The sequence below is a fragment of the Trachypithecus francoisi genome, unplaced genomic scaffold (assembly GCF_009764315.1).
Source record: "Trachypithecus francoisi isolate TF-2019V2 unplaced genomic scaffold, Tfra_2.0 Lachesis_group16, whole genome shotgun sequence".
Taxonomy (NCBI): Eukaryota; Metazoa; Chordata; class Mammalia; order Primates; family Cercopithecidae; genus Trachypithecus; species Trachypithecus francoisi.
Window position 1 is genome coordinate 96,075,869 of NW_022681461.1, and position 18,586 is coordinate 96,094,454.

General features: G+C 58.1%; 2 protein-coding genes across 12 annotated transcripts in view; both read left to right on the forward strand.

Annotated features, from left to right (window-relative positions):
* Positions 1-2,596, forward strand: part of SEC16A (SEC16 homolog A, endoplasmic reticulum export factor) — a 43,679-nt gene extending 41,083 nt beyond the window's left edge. For 8 of the 10 annotated variants that reach the window (XM_033238528.1, XM_033238529.1, XM_033238526.1 and 5 more), the window contains one exon: positions 2,312-2,380. In XM_033238528.1, the coding sequence (XP_033094419.1) occupies positions 2,312-2,380 (69 nt within the window). Of the gene's footprint in view, positions 1-2,311 lie in introns of all 10 variants that reach the window. The other 2 variants (XM_033238530.1, XM_033238531.1) reach the window with 1 other exon arrangement.
* A 1,969-nt stretch (positions 2,597-4,565) lies between these two features.
* Positions 4,566-15,406, forward strand: INPP5E (inositol polyphosphate-5-phosphatase E). 2 transcript variants are annotated; one of them, XM_033238538.1, is made up of 11 exons: positions 4,566-5,806; positions 9,829-9,952; positions 10,563-10,660; positions 11,280-11,404; positions 11,626-11,745; positions 12,108-12,215; positions 12,710-12,871; positions 12,986-13,101; positions 13,670-13,806; positions 14,291-14,459; positions 14,604-15,406. In XM_033238538.1, the coding sequence occupies exons 1-10, from the start codon at positions 4,992-4,994 to the stop codon at positions 14,421-14,423; spliced, it is 1,938 nt and encodes a 645-aa protein (XP_033094429.1). In that variant the 5' UTR covers positions 4,566-4,991; the 3' UTR covers positions 14,424-14,459; positions 14,604-15,406. The 2 variants fall into 2 exon arrangements, with proteins under 2 accessions (XP_033094429.1, XP_033094428.1); XM_033238537.1 differs by having other exon boundaries at positions 14,291-15,406.
* The last annotated feature ends 3,180 nt before the right edge of the window (positions 15,407-18,586 follow it).

Genomic DNA, 18,586 nt, shown 5'->3' on the forward strand with positions numbered 1-18,586 from the left:
TGACTTCCTGACCCTGCTGCTCGGTGACAGCAGCTTTCTTCCCTAGATTCTCTTTCTCTTTTTTTAAAAAAAATATATATTTATGGCCGGGTGTGGTGGCTCACACCTGTAATCGCAGCACTTTGGGAGGCTGAGGCGGGCGGATGACAAGGTCAGGAGATCAAGACCATCCTGGCTAACACAGTGAAACCTGTGTTAAATACAAAAACCCTGTGTTAAAACCCTGTGAAAAATACAAAAAATTAGCCGGGCATGGAGCTTGTAAGCCGAGATTGCACCACTGCACTCCAGCCTGGGCGACAGAGTGAGACTCCATCTCAAAAATATATATATATATATATATAAATATATATATGTATACACACATACACATTTATTGAGACAGGGTCTTGCTCTGTTGCCCAGGCTGGGGTGTCGTTGGGGCAATCTCTGATCTCAGCTCACTGCAGCCTTAACCGCCTGGGCTGAAGCAGTCCTCCTGCCTCGGCCTCCTGAATGGCTGGGACTCCAGGCGCGGGCAGCACACCTGGCAAATTTTTGTATGTTTTGTAGAGACAGGGTCTCACCTCGTTGCCTAGGCTGGTCTTGAACTATTAGGCTCAAGCGATCTTCCCACCTCGGCTTCCCAAAGCGCTGGGATTACAGGCGTGAGCCATCATGCCCAGCTTCTCTTTTCTGAATGAAAGTTGCACACCTACTGTGTGGCAGTCCACAGGGCACTGTGAGGAGCCACGCTGGGCCCTCCCCGGCTGCCATTTCTGTGTGGACACCAGGCCCTCAGTGCTCTCGTGTGGAGCCCTGTGTGGACACCAAGCCCTCGGTGTTCCCGTGTGGGGCTGTGTGGACACCAGGCCCTCGGTGCTCCCATATGGGGCTCTGTGTGGACACCAGGCCCTCCGTGCTCCTACATTTGCTTTGCCTTTTCCTAGGTTGCAGTTTGTAAAATGTGCTTGGCTTTCTACTTGTGTATCCCTCATTCAGCCCCCAGCTCTGCCATGTCTGCTGTTCTGTCCTCCTGGAGCCCGTGGTCTCTGAACCAAGTGTGTTCTCTCCTCCCTTGGCCTGGGCACCCGAGTCTCCCCGGCGTCGGTCCCGCAGCTTTGGAATCCTATGTTGCTGCCTTTCTTAGTTACTCCGTTTGTCTTGGTGACACACATCCTCCAGTAGCTTTTGCTTTTTTTGTATGTTTTTTATTTGTTTTTCCTAGAAGCTTCTTGACAGAAAGATCCCGGGGTGACTTGGGAGAAGCCTTTCATGTCTGGAGCCGCCTTTCTTCTTCGGCCTATCTGGCTGGCTGGCTGGTAAAATTGTTGGGCCAGAGTTGCTTTCTTCAGAACTGCAAGTGGCCTTAGGTTTCCTGGTGCCTGTGGTTGCTGAGATTCCAGGTCCATTCTGCCTGCAGCCCCTTTGGGGGTCCTGTTTCCCTGGGACCTGCAGGGCCTCACCCTCAGCCCCCTTGGGCCTGAATGCATGCCCTTCCGCTGGGGAGTGTTCTAGAATGTTGTCTGCGGTTTCCCTCCCTCAGCCTCGCCTCTCCTCCCCTCTCCCTTGCCTGTGGAGTATAGACTGGCTGTCAGTGGAGGGGAGCCAAGCGGGGGCCGAGGTCTGGGGCATCTTGGGATTCAGCCTCATTGTCACCCCAGCCTGCCCTCACGGCCTCACCAACTCCTCACGGCCTCACACACTCGTGACTGCAGGCTTCCTGGGCTGGGGCCCAGCATTCCTGCCCTGGTCCTCTACAAACGAGGCCGAGGCTCCCAGGACCACTCCCCACAGCTGCCCCCTGGCTGTCACCTGCTTTTCGGCATCCAGACGAGTCGATTTTGGTGGTGTCCTGCTTCCTTTGCCATGTAGTTAGTACCTTTACACAAATTCCTTGGCTTTCCCCTCCATGAGGCTTTGCATGGGAGTAAGAACGGATGCCTGCATTGGCCGGCTGTCTGCACCTGGGGTCCCCGCGTCCCCTGCAGTGGCCAGGCCTGGCCACCACTCCCCCCGGTGACTCCGGACAGCCAGGCTGGCTCTGCAGAGCAGCTCTGGGTCTCACGGCCCTGACGAAACCGCAGCACCTCCGGGCGGCCCTCACAGTAAACACTGATGGTTAAGGACTCAGTGCGTTCAAGGGAGCCCAGGACTTGGCACTGACTTGTCGGTTTCCAGAGGCTTTTAGGAACAAAAACGAAGCCTTCAGCTTGTCGGCGCCAATGGCCCATGCAGTTCATTATGTGGACCAGCCCCTGCCACGCTGCACCCGGGCACTGCCCACCCTGGGGGTAGGCATGCAGAGGTCATGCTGTTGATTTTGTTCCAGGCCTGCGCCACCTCCGGGAGCTCAAGGCTAGGGAGAATTGACCAGAGGAAGCACCTGGTGCCGAACTAGGCTTGTCCTGCTGTGAACTTGCACTTGGAGCCCTGACGCTGCTGTTCTCCCCGAAGAACCCGACCGACCGCCACGATCTCCGTCCCGCCCCCAGGGAGACACAGCAGTGACTCAGAGCTGGTCCCATGCTGCGCCTCCCTCCTTACCGCCCATCGTAATGATTTATTTTGAAAATTAATTCCACCATCCTTTCAGATACTGGATGGAAAGACTGAATCTTTGACTCAGAATTGTTTGCCGAAAAGAATGATGTGACTTTCTTAGTCATTTAGGATGATTTAAGGATGTAGTATTCCTGGTCATTTAAGAATGTTCAGGGCCGGGCGCGGTGGCTCAAGCCTGTAATCCCAGCACTTTGGGAGGCCGAGACGGGCGGATCACGAGGTCAGGAGATCAAGACCATCCTGGCTAACGCGGTGAAACCCCGTCTCTACTAAAAAATACAAAAAACTAGCTGGGCGAGGTGGTGGGCGCCTGTAGTCCCAGCTACTCGGGAGGCTGAGGCAGGAGAATGGCGTGAACCCGGTAGGCGGAACTTGGCAGTGAGCTGAGATCCGGCCACTGCGCTCCAACCTGGGCGACAGAGTGAGACTCCGTCTCAAAAAAAAAGAATGTTCATTCAGCTGGAGCTGTCTCTGCCACAGGAGAGCCACACGGTCGGTAGCAACCAGGGCCTCTCCAAGCCCAGCTGTGAGCCACTGGCCAGTGAGTCCCGCACTTCCTTTAAGGTGCTGGGAGCAAAGAGTGACTGTCTGAGGCGGACCCCGACCCCTGCTCTGCAGCGTCTGGGCCCTTGCCGTGTTTGAACCTGGCCGAATGAGTGGAGGTCGCTGTGTTCTCAGTCAGCGTCTCCGAGGAGCCTCAGGGTTCCTTTGGCATTCCTTCAGTTTTTGAGAGAGGCCCTAGTTACTGAAGTGAATTTCTTTCCTGTAACAAAGACGTTTCCAGCCTCACTTTACTTTCTGTGGCCTGATGAGGACCATGGGTGATTGTGTGCACCCAAAGCACCGGCGACTGCCCACCGTGTGGCCCAGTCACTGGGAAGGAGCCCCAGAGAGCCAGCTGTCTGACACGATGGCTCAGCGTGGTCATCCAGGGTGAAAACCGACGGTGTGATGTTTGATTTGGGCTTCATTGTGCGTGTAGGAGCATGGTTAGACTCACCGTGAAGGGGCCTGGATGCAGTTCTCTAAAAGGCTGCACTTTCCGTGAGCACTTTTCCTGGTGCAATCCACGTGACCCACTTCCTCACCTGGGGGACATTGGTTCAGGGGTTGGTAACATCTTGGGGAGAGTATCTTAACACAGTTTCTTGACAGCTGCTCTGGAACTTATTTCTGCCCCGAGTTTTGCCACACTGAGACTTTGAGTAGCTCCTGGTGGACTCAGCCCTGTTGAACTCAAGAGAGGGGCCTCCTCTCACTGATGCAAAGCTTTAAGGCTTCTCTGACTGTTCTGAAAACTCTTCGTATTCTTGTCAAGTCTAAAGAGACCGAAGAAAAGAATTAAATACTAATAAAAATCAGTAGATAATTTCTGTAGGTTCTGCTGGGGAAACATAAACTGTTTGGTGTTTTAAATTTAAGTATAGAAATTGTAGAATGTGGAATTAGCACAGGCCCTTCCTGACTTTCTGTTTCACTTGATCATTTAGCCCAGACCACCCAGGATGTTTTCCAAAATGTTTCACAGGCGTGTCCCGCTGGATCCATTTGTCCTTGTCACTTGGAGAAAGGCCAGTCCCTGTGATGGGGCAGCCCTCTCTGTTCCTTGGTCAGCTCCTGTGATTCCTGGGACCTCTTCCGGTCGGCCCTGCCCGCTGTTCTGGGGTCGACTGCCACGACTTTTGATTCAAGAAGCTTCCTCCAGGCGGGAGCGGCTATTTTTCCTAAATGAGAATTGTTACATTGCAAATTGTTGAATAAAATATTTTGCGCTCCTTCAAGCACCTTCACTTGTGGTTCCCTTTGGTTTGTTGGAAGCGAGTGAGTGCAGGTGTCGGCAGCCTCGGCACTCGCCTGGCCCGCGTCCAGGTCCTCTCCGGGGACTTGCACCTGCCCTCGCTGGGACCTGCCGGGCTGCGGGGCTGCCGGGCCGGGAGGGACGTGGGAGAGCCGTCCTGGCCCGGTGCAGCGCAGTCCTCCGGCCGCCAGAGGCCGCTGCGGGCGGGGCGGGGGCCGTGGCGCGGGGCGGGGACCGGGCGCGGCCCCGCGGCGGCCGTTGCTGGGTCCCAGCCGGGCTGACTCCGCCTCTGGGCGGACGGGCCTCCGCGAGTACGGGGTGGGCTTCGGAGGCTGCGGGGCCAGCCAGGGGTGTCCGGTTCCCGCCCTCTCCCCGAGCGGCGCCCCAGTCGGGGTCGAGCCTCGCCCGCGACAGGCCCTGCCTGCGGACCGCCCTGGGAACGGCGTCTGGGAGCCCCGAGGGGCTGGCGGGACCCGGGTCCCGGGCCATGCGGCAGCCGCCCCTGCCCCTCCGCGACCACCCCCGGCCCAAGCGGGAGCCGCAGCGAAGTTTCTGCTCCTCGCTGCGCCGGCGACCCCGGACCCGGCATCCCTGACCCCTCGCCCTGCCAGCAGCCCCGCGCCGAGGCCTCCCCTGGGAGGGCCCGCCCATGCCGTCCAAGGCGGAGAGCCTGCGGCCTTCGGAGCCGGCCCCGCAGCCGCCTGAAGGGAGGACGCTCCAAGGACAGCTTCCCGGCGCTCCGCTGGCCCCGCGCGCGGGGTCCCCACCCGATGCTCCGGGCTCCGAGAGCCCGGCGCTCGCCTGCAGCACTCCGGCCACGCCCAGCGGCGAGGACCCGCCAGCCCGGGCAGCACCCGTCACCCCGCGGCCCCCCGCCAGGCCTCGGCTGGAGCGAACCCTGTCCCTGGACGACAAGGGCTGGAGGAGGAGGCGTTTTCGAGGCAGCCAGGAATGGGACCTGGAAGCCCGGAATGGGACCAGTCCCTCCAGGGGCTCAGTGCAGAGCGAGGGTCCCGGGGCCCCCGCCCACAGCTGCTCCCCGCCCTGCCTGAGCACCTCCTTGCAGGAAATCCCCAAGTCCCGCGGGGTCCTGGGCAGTGAGAGAGGGAGCCCGTCCTCGGGGGGTAACCCTCTCTCTGGGGTGGCCAGCAGCTCCCCGAACCTGCTGCACAGAGACGCCGCCGTGGTAGGGAGCTCGTCCAGGCTGCCCAGCCTGCTGCCCCCGCGCCCGCCGCCTGCCCTGAGCCTGGACATCGCCTCCGACTCCCTGAGGACAGCAAACAAGGTCGACTCGGATCTTGCAGACTACAGGCTCCGCGCGCAGCCGCTCCTGGTGCGGGCCCACAGCAGCCTGGTCCCCGGCCGGCCCCGGAGCCCCCTGGCCTGCGACGACTGTTCCCTTCGATCGGCCAAATCCTCCTTCAGCCTCCTGGCGCCCATCCGCAGCAAGGACGTCCGCAGCAGGTAGGGCCTGGAGAGTGCAGCCCCTGCGCCGCCTTCATGGTAGTGTTCAGGCTGCTGGAACCTCGTGAGACCGTTCCCATCAGCAGCGTTTAAGATGCCTAAACAGAAAGAATGAAGCGGGTCTCCCGCAGCGCCCCCATCTCCCAGCCCCTCCCCACGGCAGCGCCCTTCCCATCTCTCCCGAACTTCCCAGAACTTTTCCTGTGTGTTTCAGAACCATTCGTGGGCGTGACGTTGTGTTAAGGTAGACAAGATGGCATCCTGTATACAATTATGTATCTGGCGCTATTTCTTGTTTAGTCTTGGGAAATTTCGTCAATGTATATGGTCTGCCCCTTTGGTCGTTTTTGTTTGTCACTCTGTGGCCCAGGCTGGAGTGCAGTGGTGCGATCCCGGCTCACTGTAACCTCCACCTCCTGGGTTCAAGGGATCCTCCTGCCTCAGCCTCCTAAGCATCTGGGATTACAGGCGCCTGCCACCACACTCAGCTAAATTTTGTATTTTCAGTAGAGATGGGATTTCGCCATGTTGGCCAGGCTGGTCTCGAACTCCTGGCCTCAGCCTCCCAAAGTGCTGGGATTCCAGGCGTGGGCCACTGCACCCAGCCCGCCCCCTTCGTTTTTTTCTGCCGCAAGAGGCCCCGGATGTGTTGAGGCTACTTTGTTTAGCCACTTTCTCACGAGGAACATTTTGGTGGCTCCAGCTGTTGCTGGAAGGAACGGCACTGAACCCATGGCCTCTCCCAAGCCTGGTCTTGTCTTGGGGTCGCATTCTGGGGGCCTGTCCTCAGATGCTCCCACTATGACTTGGCAGAACCACCCGCACCCTTCCTTTCCTCCCCTCCCCACTGCCATGGTGCCCAAGTCTTGTCTGTCAGCCGCGGCGGGAGGCAGGGCAGGTGTGAGAAGGGAGTGGTGTGAGGTGGTTTCTGTGTTGGTGTCCTGGGGCTGCTGTAACTCATGGCGATGGACTGGGAGGCTTGAAACAGCAGAGCTGGACTCTCTCCCAGTTCTAGAGGCCAGAAGTCTAAAATCAAGGTGTGGCCAGGCAGCCTCTCTCCAGAGGCTCAGGGTAGGGTCCTCCTGCTGCCTCTCGCTCCTGAGGCCCCAGTTGTTCCTTGGCTTGTGACACACTCCCGTCTCTGCCTCTGTCTTTCTGTGGCCTCTTCCCTGTCTCTCTCTCTCTCGGCCTCTTTCCTGTCTCTCTGTGTTCCCCTCTCTTTTTATAAGGACACCAGTCATTGAATTTACTGCCTACCGTAAATCCAGAGTGATCTCATCTCAAGATCCTTAATTAAGTACATCTGCAGGCCGGGCGCGGTGGCTCACGCCTGTAATCCCAGCACTTTAGGAGGCCCAGGCGGACGGATCACGAGGTCAGGAGATTGAGACCATCCTGGCTAACACGGTGAAACCCAGTCTTTACTAAAAATGCAAAAAATTAGCTGGGTGTGGTGGCAGGCGCCTGTAATCCCAGCTACTCGGGAGGCTGAGGCAGGAGAATGGAGTGAACCCGGGAGGCGGAGCTTGCAGTGAGCCGAGATCGCACCACTGCACTCCAGCCTGGGCAACAGAGCAAGACTCTATCTCCAAAAAAAAAAGTACATCTGCAAAGACCTCGTTTCCAAATAAGGTCCCTTTCCAAGGTTCTGGAGGTCTAGGGGTGGACATGACTTTGGGGATCACTGTTCAGCTCACCACAGTCCCCGAAGGTAGCCTCACTTCCCTGCGCCTGTGGTCCACCAGCAGGCAGGTGGGCTTAGGCATAGAGTGAGGGCCCGTGCCTGGCTCCCCCACCATACTCCCCTCCTGTGCATACAGGGCAAAACTGTTGCTTTTGTTAAAATAATTCACCGCGGGGTTTCTTGTAAAGGGTAAAATTTCTTCGTGCATCTAAAGCATCACATTTTAAAATCAGATTCAGTTTACGTAGATACTCCTGTTAGAATGACAGTCGTGTCTCAAATTTGGATCAGATCATTGTTTTCAAACAACCAGGAAACAAGGGTTGATGTGGATCCTTTAACCCAGTTCTGCTGTCTAAAAACTTCTCATTTACAGACCTCCAGTCTGTTCTAGCATAGGGGTCGGCACACGCTTTCTGTCAAGGACGAGGCACGGACAGTGGGGACCAAAGGGCGTCTGTGTGCCAGTGAATCTATCGGGGACACACATTGGAACCTCGCTGTTTTTTCTTTCTCTGCCGTTCCACACAGTAACACCCATTCTGAGCTTGTGGGCCGCACGTGCACGGGCTGGTCGGCCCTGTTTCAGAATGGCTGCTGGCCTTTGCCAGTGCCTTGGGGCTGTCAGGGCGGGTTAGGGGGGTGCTTTCCTCGCCAGTTCCTTTTGCTCTGAGAGCCGGCCCAAGCTGCAGCAGCTGGCCTGAGCGTCCTTATGCAGCAGCTCTGCAGTGTCCTGGCCCTGGATGCGGGTCCGAGGCAGCTCTGCCCCTGCCCGTGTCGGGACACGGGAATGGCTGTGAGAGCCGCCCCTGGCCTGCTGTTACTAACCATGCTCTGGACAGAGCTGAGCAGACCGACCACACGGCTGCTGGTGTGGACATGATGGGCGCTGCCGGCAAAGGCGCCATGGGCCTCGAGTCTGGTGACCAAGGAGCCCCTGCTGGGCCTGGGATCACGTGACAGCAGTGGCCACAGCAACACTCTTTGTCCCGAATGACCACTGCGTGAACACAGCTGTCCCGACCGGAACTGTCAACAGTTTTAGGGGTGAGGTAGCGAGGTTCCTCCCTGCTGACATGATTTAATCGTGTCCAGTGAAGCTTGGTGAGCTGCAGCCAGGATTGAAGAAGTTCTCACGGGAGGTCACAAGAATCCAGCACTATGCTCTCGTCTCCCCTTGCGAAAGGGAACCGTGTCAGAAGACGGCGGATCTAGAAGGAGCAGCACAAGTGTTACTTAGGGAAGGAGTGGGGAGGAGGGCGGGCAAGCCTAGCCCACGGCGTTTCTGTGTTGTCAGCGAGCTGAGAACGGGTTTTACATTTCCACATGGTTGGAAAAAGTCAAAACAATTCTAATACTGTTTCACAGTCCAAGAAAATTGTCAACTTCAGATTTCAGTGTCTGTAAATCAGGCATCTCGGGCACACAGCCGGCTCCGTGTGTCCACATCCCCTGGTGGCTTTTGCGCCACTGGGTGGCCCACGGAGCAGCAGGCGTGCGCTGTTGCCTCTTGACAGGTTACCAGCCCTCGTGGCAGAAGGTGCTGAGGGTGGGGAGGGGCAGGGACGTTGCTGTGCCACACGGTGTGTTTAACCATTTGCATACACTGCCGTATTAAAATCTGAAAGTGCCAGCCTGGACAACATGGCGAGACCCTGTTTCTACAAAAATAAAAAATAAAAAACGGCCAGGCGTGGTGGCACTGCACCTGGAGTTCCAGCTACTTGGGGGGCTGAGGCAGAAGGATCACTGGAGCCCTGGAGGTGGAGGCTGCAGGGAGCTGTGTTAGTGCCACTGCACTCCATCCTGGGCACAGACGGAGACCCTGTCCCCACCAGAAACCAAAACAAGCAAACCCAAAACTGCGTCAAAGCCACGGGGCGTCAAGGAGATTAACGTGTTTCCGTGTGGCTCGCCTGGTCTCCCTGTCTTAGACCATCCTGCCTGGTGTTGGGGCCAAGGGAGAAAGGAGGAGAACCAGCCCCTCCCCGAACAGCGCCCTACGCCCACAGCCGTGGCTTCTAGTTTGGGAGCTCCTCTCTGGTTTTCCCAGGACCCCACCACCAAAAAGCCCAAAATGTCACCCTCTCATGCCTCTTCCCGGGAGGTGGGGAGGGGGTGTGAACCCGCTCTGGCTGTTTGTGCAGCCAGGTCGGGCCCTGTTTTCCTGGAGAGCAGACAGCAGCGCTGCAGGGTCCAGGAGAGCCCTTGCTCGGGGTTGGGGGCAGCTTCTGACATTCCGTGGGTTTTGCTGTTGTCCCTGGGGACCTGGCCGAGACCCCCCCCCCCAGGGATGTGTCCTGTGCCTGGCCCTGAGCTTGGGGTCCTCCCGTCACAGGAGTTACCTGGAGGGCAGCCTCCTGGCCAGCGGGGCCCTGCTGGGGGCAGACGAGCTGGCCCGCTACTTCCCAGACCGGAACGTGGCACTCTTCGTGGCCACCTGGAACATGCAGGGCCAGAAGGTGAGTGGTGCTGGGTGGCGCTGGGCAGGGAAGGGCGGGGCGGTGCTGGACAGACGTGGGTGAGGGAGACGGAGCAGTTCTGTGCCTCGTCCTGGGGCCGGGAGGGCAGAGCCCCGAGGTGCACTCCACTGCGAACCGCAGTACAGGAGAGTGAGAGTAGGTAAGGACCCCCGTCCTCCAGAGCTCCCACCTGCACCTCCATGGCCACGTGGCTGCAGAATAGAGGGGAAGGGATTGGGTCACCAGGCCTGGCTGAGAATCGTCTGCTCAAGGTGAGCGGGAGGGCAGCCAGCAGAGCCTGTGTGGGGCGGCTCAGGGGCAGGTTGGGCCCCACAGGCTGGGGTCATGGTGACGGGGGGTCATACAGGAGTGGTTGTTGGACAGACTCGTGTTTGGAGAGGGAAACTGAGGCCGAGGGCCAACCTGAGGTGTGTTTGGTGTGTCAGAGGCTGCCTCGGAGACCGACTGGGTAGCTCCCTTCTTGGCCCTGGCTTCCATCTCCCCTCATTCGGAGGAGTTGCTGGTACTCGAGGTGCTGCAGTAGGACTCGCCCCCAGGCGCCTGCAGGTTTCGGGAGGAGCCGGCCCCACCATGTGCTTCCTCCTTCCAGGAGCTCCCGCCCAGCCTGGACGAGTTCCTGCTCCCAGCTGAGGCCGACTATGCCCAGGACCTGTACGTCATCGGGGTCCAGGAGGGTTGCTCTGACAGGTAGGGCGGCCGCAGGCCCTGCAGTGCCTGCCCAGGGGCTGCTGTCTCTGAAGCTGCTGGGCGTTGAGACCTGGGTTGTGGCTGGGCACGGGCAGCCTCCACACCTGGGTGGGATACATGAGTCGGTTTCTTTTCCGGTGGCAACTTGGAGAGTTTAAAATCAATGAGATTTGATTTTGGTAATAAATTGTTGACGTGAGAGAGTAGAAGGGCAGCAGGGAGCAGGGCCGGGCTCCGAGGCCTCCTGGGGCCCCACGTTGTGGCGGGAACAGCAGGTGGCTGCCGCCCACACAGGTGCTCTCGGGGAAGGAGCCCTGGCCCCACGTTGAGGTGGGCCCCACTCCCCTGGCCCATGAGCCATGCAGGCAGGAGGAGCTCTGCTCACTGGGGTCTCGGCAGGGATCCAGGGGAGCCACTCAAGTGGAACTGAGGCCTATGACCCCCGGCAGGTCCCAACTCTGGCCCACAAGGCCCCTGGCAAATGCTTCTCCATGCAAGACTCCGAGGCCAGGTCGTGGAGTTTCCCTGGTAGCTCCTCGAGGGGCTCTGGGCGGCAGGTCTGAGGGTGGCGGAGCTGGGAGGCCATGTCCCCCAGCCGACCACACTTCCTCCTCTGCAGGCGGGAGTGGGAGACTCGTCTGCAGGAGACGCTGGGCCCGCACTACGTGCTGCTGTCCTCGGCAGCCCACGGCGTGCTCTACATGTCGCTCTTCATCCGCAGGGACCTCATCTGGTTCTGCTCAGGTGGGTGCGGCTGGAGGGGTGGGCACAGCTGGAGGGTGGCAGCCCCCCTTTCCACGGCTGACCCATGGCTTTGGCAGGAGAGGCACGCTTTGCGTCTGGGATCTGGGGATTGCTATGTCACACACGGGCTCCACAGTGAGCCCCCACTGGCATGCGGGTCCGGCCACGACCCCCGGCCTGGCAGCGTCCCGCAGGTGAGCTGAGGGCTGCCCCTCCCACAGAGGTGGAGTGCTCCACGGTGACCACACGCATCGTGTCTCAGATCAAGACCAAGGGGGCCTTGGGCGTCAGCTTCACCTTTTTTGGCACCTCCTTCCTCTTCATCACGTCCCACTTCACCTGTAAGTCACTTGGTGCGCGCGCCACAGGTGCTTCGTGAGAACATCATTCCTCTCCTGACCAGGACCCTGCCCAGGGCAGGGGTCCTGGCTGCTGGCTTCATCTTCCACCTAGGGCCGTGGGGCGGGCACCATGCTTGCTAAGATGCATGCTGAGGACCCCCAGCAGACCCCGGCACTGAGGGCCGGCCGTGCTGGGCCCGCGCTCCATCCTCCAAGGCAGAAATATCCCTGGCCAGGCCTGGCAGCGGATGCCCGGTGGGGTTGCATCTGCAGGGGGCGCGCAGTCAGGGCATGGTCCAGAGGGGTGGCTGTTGAGGGAGACCCAGAACCCTGTGACCCCTACCCCATTTCTGTTCCCACAGCGGGCGACGGGAAGGTGGCGGAGCGGCTGCTGGACTACACCAGGACCGTGCAAGCCCTGGCCCTGCCCAGAAACGTGCCCGACACCAACCCCTATCGCTCCAGCGCAGGTGAGGGCCCCACACTGCATGTGGGTGGTGCTGCCATGGTTCACACGCGGGGCGCCCGTCGTTTTTACGGCAGCTCTGCAGAGGCAGCGTCCTGAGCTTTGGGAAGCGAGGGCCGAAAAGTCCAGGTGCCCCCAGTGCATGGCCCCTCGTGGTTCTTTAACGCGGTTAGTGGGGTGGGCGGATCCCATTCACTCACAGCGTGCCCTGCTAGCCTGGGTCCTGGTCCTCACCACTGCCCGCCCTGCCGCCTCCCCTGGCTGTGCGGAAAGGAGCAGAGATGTGGTCATCACCTGCCATGGGCGCCGTCTGCTCCTGAGGCTGCTCCAGGTGCCTTTTGGAGCTGTCCCAGTGCGAATCCCACCCGAGGGCCCGGCCCCACTGGCTGGCACCCGAGACCCACTTCCCCTGGAAGCCACTGCCAGGCCGTGTTCTGGGGAAGGGGAAGGACCTGCCATTGCTCTGCCTTTGCCCATGCATGGCCCCCTGTGCCACAGCGGATGTCACCACCCGCTTCGATGAGGTGTTCTGGTTTGGAGACTTCAACTTCCGCCTGAGCGGTGGGCGCACGGCCGTGGACACCCTCCTGTGCCAGGGCCTGGTGGTGGACGTGCCGGCGCTGCTGCAGCATGACCAGCTCATCCGGGAGATGCGGAAAGGTGAGGGCCTGGGAGGGGGGCAGGCGTGGCGGGAGATGAGGAAGGGTGAGGGCCTGGGGTGCCGCGGCTGGCACAAGCTGGTCTGAGCCAGTCCGGGTGCCCATCCCATGGCAGGGTCCATCTTCAAGGGCTTCCAGGAGCCGGACATCCACTTCCTCCCGTCATACAAGTTTGACATCGGGAAGGACACGTACGACAGCACCTCCAAGCAGAGGACGCCCTCATACACGGTGAGCCCTGCCCGCGGCCGGCGCAGAGTGCTTCCAGGGCGGGCACCTCCCATAGCCGGGAGCCAGTGCCTGGCATCAGGGGTCTAAGCCTGGATGGCCTTGACTTGAACCTCAGCTCTGCACCCTGGCCTTGTGGCGAGTCCTCTTTGGTGGAGAATGGCACCCTCTCCATGGGTATTTTCAAGGCTGGGTGAGCCGACTGGCACACAGGGCACCGGCCATGCCCTCGCCCCTGGCGTGCAGAGCCTCTGCCCATTGCACCCTCGCTCACCCTTCCGCCAGGCCCATGGCTGCAGCTCTGGGCACGTCCGATGTCTGCTGGATGCCTCAAGAAGCCACTGAGGCAGGGCAGGGTAGGAGCAGCCGCTGTCCACAGGGTCTCTCCAGCGGCGAGGGACAGGCCCTGGCCCAGCTGGCCACAGACACCAGGCAACAAAATGGGCATAAGTGTCGGGGGTCCCAGAAGGCTCCCTCAGGGGGCACTTGAGAACAGCGGGGAGGTGAGTGGGCCACGCCCCACAGCGCCTCAGGTGTAACTGGACCTCCTGCCTCCGGAATCTTCCCGAAGGACCGCGTCTTGTACAGAAGCCGCCACAAGGGTGACATCTGTCCTGTGATCTACTCCTCCTGCCCCGGGATCAAGACCTCCGACCACCGCCCTGTGTATGGCCTCTTCCGGGTGAAAGTGAGGCCGGGGCGAGACAAGTCAGTGTTCTCCCGCACACCTTTCCTCTCGGGCCCGGGGGTTGGGCCGTCATCCCATGAGCTAAGAGGGTCCCTGTCATCGTGGGGTTCCACTTGGGGCTTTGTCCTGGGACCTGCAGGGCTGTGCTCTCCCAGGATTTGTTGGACTCATCCTGGAGCAGGAAGAAGGCAGGAAGGGGAGAGGCTCAGCTGGGGGGCTGGGTGTGGCCAGCTGGAGGAAGGAAGGCCTTAAGCACTGAGGCGTCCGCCCCATCCTTCCTGTGGCTCTCCCAGGGACAGGTCTCCATGTGCTTAGAGGCAGTGCCAACCCAGGCCAGTGGCCACCTAACAACCCCTCCTCATGGCCCTGGGCGCCCTCCTGACGCCCCCTCCTCCGGGCCCAGGTTTGGCCCCCTCCTGACGCCCCCTCCTCCTGGCGCAGCCCCCTCCTAATGCCCCCTCCTCTGGGCCCGACCTCCTCCTAATGCTCCCTCCTCCTCCACAGCATTCCGTTGGCAGCTGGCAAATTTGATAGAGAACTATACTTACTAGGAATTAAAAGACGGATTTCGAAGGAGATTCAGAGGCAGCAAGCACTGCAGAGTCAGAACTCCAGCACCATCTGTTCCGTTTCTTGAAGTCTGCTGAGCGAGGACCCACAGCTGCAACATGGGGTGATTGTATTTGATCAAAACCCATCGGGAAGGACGAAGAGTTTGCCGCCTTTTGTGGATCTGAGGGACTGTGGTGCCCGTGCCGCTGCGCCAGCGTCCCAGGAAGAAACCACCCCTAAGTGAGCGTGTCCTTCTCCATGGCAGGTCCACACGGCATGGGTGGGCAGGGCGTGGACCCGCCGCAGCACCACAGACCCCAGCCACTCTCGGGGGCAGACGTCAGAATCCGGTCCTAAGCAGCTCCCGTGCCCTGGGGGCAGTCGCAGAGCGCCCCCCACCCCGCCCCCGCGTGCTCTGCGCCAGCCTCTCCCTCTACACCTGGAGCAGGCGTCCATCTGTGTCCTCCTGGCAGCCCCTCAAACACACACCACCCCATGTCACACAGGTATCCAGAGCAAGGCTGGACCTGGGCTAGGTGACCCCTGGGGCCTCAGACCTCCGAGTGGGCCCCAGAGCCCAGCTGAGGAAGCCACACGGCCTCCAGGACGCAGCGCGGTTCTCCTCCGCTGGGCTGCAGGTCGCCTGCCGTGGGGCGAAGAGGCCCGCACCCCAGCATACGGGCCTCCCCGGCTGAGTGAGAAGCCACCTCCCCTCTCCTCTCATCGGCCAAGCCTGTTGGCATGAAACCTTCTCATGGTTTTGGTGACGTAGTTTGCTTCTGTAACTCCAGCCACAGAATGACATTAGTGGAGCCTGGCTGGGGAATTGCTGGAAGCTTAGGATGCCACCACCTTGAACACCTAGGCCAGGGATCGCCACCAGGTCCCAGGTTTCTTTCTTGGAGAGTTTAGAACCGTTCACTCTTGCTTTGTGTCCCATTCCATCTCTTGAAAAAATGTAGTCTTTGAATGTGTGACAATCTAGGGACATTCAATCTAGTCTTTTAAATTATTTATTTTTCCATATTTATATTTTTAAATAAATGCATATATTGAGTCTTAAACTCTTTCTGGCCAAAGACTGAAACCTGGAAGAAACAATATACATGCACACCCTGTTCTCACAATGTCCTTGTTTTAAAGGCTGTAAAATCCACAGGCAAAAAGTTTGGTCTCAACCCTTAACAGCTGACTGTGATCTTGTCCAGCTCATCTCTGCTGTCTTTAAAATCCTACATTCGGCTGGGTGTGGTGGCTCACTTCTATAATCCCAGCACTTTGGGAGGCTGAGGTGGGCGGATCACCTGAGTGCTGGGCAGATCACAAGGTCAGGAGTTCAAGACCAGCCTGGCCAACATGGTGAGCCCCCCCCCCCCAACTCCATCTCTACTAAAATTATAAAAATTAGCCGGGCATGGTGGTGGGTGCCTGTAATCCCAGCTACTCGGGAGACTGAGGCAGGAGAATTACTTGAACCCAGGAGGCAGAGGTTGCAGTGGGCTGAGATCGCGCCGCTGCACTCCAGCCTGGGCAGCAGAGCGAGACTCCATCTCAAAATACATAAATAAATAAATAAATAAAATCTTGCATTCCTAGTTCACTGCCCCAGAGATCAGCGTTAGTTGGAAAAGAGTTTGAGGAAGACACAAATACTTCAGACCTGATGAACCATGCTGGTTATCAACAATGCCAGTGACTAATACATAAAACTTTTATTAGCAGCAGCTTAAAAAGTAAGAAAACAAACCCCGAGTCTCTTGATAAAAATGGGTCTCTTGGGCCAAGTGCGGGGCTCATGCTTGTAATCCCAGCACTCGGGGAGGTCCCGGTGGGCAGATCACAAGGTCAGGAGTTCGAGACCAGCCAGGCCAAATAGTGAGCACCCCCCCGCTCCGTCTCCACTAAAAATACAAAAATTAGCCGGGCGCCTGTAATCCCAGCTACTCAGGAGGCTGAGGCAGGAGAATTGCTTGAACCCGGGAGGTGGAGGTTGTAGTGAGCCAAGATCGCACCACTGCACGCCAGCCTGGGGGACAGAGTGAGACTCATCGCCAAAAACAAAAAAAGATTTTGCCCAAACAAATGTGCCCTAAGTTTCAAATCAATTCATTGAAAATCTGTACCAAGATGTTTAGGACAATGGGGCTTCAAATGAGTCAGCTTTTATGGCTTCTTCCTAGGCCTTTTCACCGACCCAGACAGTCGTTAAAGAGACTCTGATCCGCCCCTGGAGTGTGTCCTGTGGCTTGAGTGTAAGAGGCTCCAAGTCTTTGGCGGGGAGTAGGGGGGCATGACGTGTCTAGTAAGATCATGGATCAAAAGCCAGGTGATGCCCTTGGCTTCTAAATCTAAAATCTAAAATCTAGATTTTAGATGAATGGAATTTCACTCAGGAGTTTACATTAATGCAAACGATGTTGGGCAATCTCTGGAAAATAAAAGAATTGTTAAATACGGCCAGGCACAGTGGCTCACATCTATAATCCCAGCACTTTGGGAAGCTGAGGCAGGAGGATTGCTTGAAGCCAGGAGTTAAGAGACCAGCCTGGGCAACCTAGTGAGACCCCATCTCTAAAATAAGAATTAGCCCACATGTTGGTGCGCGCCTACAGTCCCAGCTATTCAGGAGGCTGAGGTGGGAGGATCAACTGAGCCCTGGTGGTCAAGGCTGATGAGCTGAAAAAAAAAACCCTGGCTCGATAGTAGTGGGTTCTTAGAGCTTAATATTAGTGGCAACTTTGGTATACAATCCTCCACTGCTAAATATGGCAAAAGCAAAACAAATGTGGCCAGGTGCAGTGGCTCATGCCTATAATCTCAGCACTTTGGGAGGCCCAGGTGGGTGGATCACCTGAGGCCTAGGCGGCTGGTCAGTTCACCACCAGCCTGATCAAAATGGTGAAACCCTGTCTCTACTAAAAATACAAAAAATTAGCCGGGTGTGGCAGTGGGCGCCTGTAATCCCAGCTACTTGGGAGGCTGAGGCAGGAGAATCCCTTGAACCCATGAGGCAGACGTAGCAGTGAGCCGAGGTCGTGCCATTGCACTCCAGCCTGGGCAACAAGAATGAAACTCCATCTCAAAAAAAAAAAAATTTTTGTGAAATACGCCTGTGTGAGGGTGGTTTCAAAAATTCAGGTCTCGGGGCCAGACGTGGAGGCTCACGCCTGTAATCCCAGCACTTGGGGAAGCCGAGGCAGGTGGATCATCTGGGAAGTTGGGAGTTGGAGACCAGCCTGGCCAACATGGTGAAACCCCGTCTCTACTAAAAATGCAAAAATTAGCCGAGTGTGGTGGCGGTCGCCTATAATCCCATCTACTCGGGAGGCTGAGGCAGGAGAATGGCATGAACCCAGCAGGTGGAGCTTGCAATGAGCCGAGATCACGCCACTGCACTCCAGCCTGGGCCACAGAGTGAGACTCCGTCTCAAAAAAAAAAAAAAAATTCAGCTCTCGTTCTCTCAGGCATGCTTTGCTTGTCTTTCGTTCAGCAAGTGTTTTCATAGCCCTGCTCCAGGCCAGAGGGTCTAGTAACCAGCAGGGATACTGGAATGAACCAAATGGCCTGCTTGGGGGAAGTGATCATCTTAAAAAGGCAGCAAGTGCACCTTAGTTCCAAAGAAAAAGGGAAGTGGGGCTGGGTGCGGTGGCTCATGCCTGTCATCCCAGCACTTTGGGAGGCCAAGGTGGGTGGATCACCTGAGGTCGGGCGTTGGAGACCAGCCTGACCAACATGGGGAAACCCCCGTCTACTAAGAACACAAAATTAGCCAGCATGGTGGCGCATGCCTGTAATCCCAGCTACTCGGGAGGCTGAGGCAGGAGAATCGCTTAAACCTGGGAGGCAGAGGTTGTGATGAGCCAAGATCACGCCACTGCACTCCAGCCTGGGCAACAAGTGTGAAACTCCATCTCAAAAAAATAAAGAAGGCCAGGTGCGGTGGCTCAAGCCTGTCATCCCAGCACTTTGGGAGGCCGAGACGGGCGGATCACGAGGTCAGGAGATCGAGACCATCCTGGCTAACACGGTGAAATCCCGTCTCTACTAAAAAATACAAAAAACTAGCCGGGCGTGGTGGCGGGCGCCTATAGTCCCAGTTACTCGGGAGGCTGAGGCAGGAGAATGGCGTAAACCCGGGAGGCGGAGCTTGCAGTGAGCTGAGATCATGCCACTGCACCCCAGCCTGGGCGACAGAGCGAGACTCCGTCTCAAAAAAAATAAAGAAAGAAAAAAAGAGAAAAAGCGAA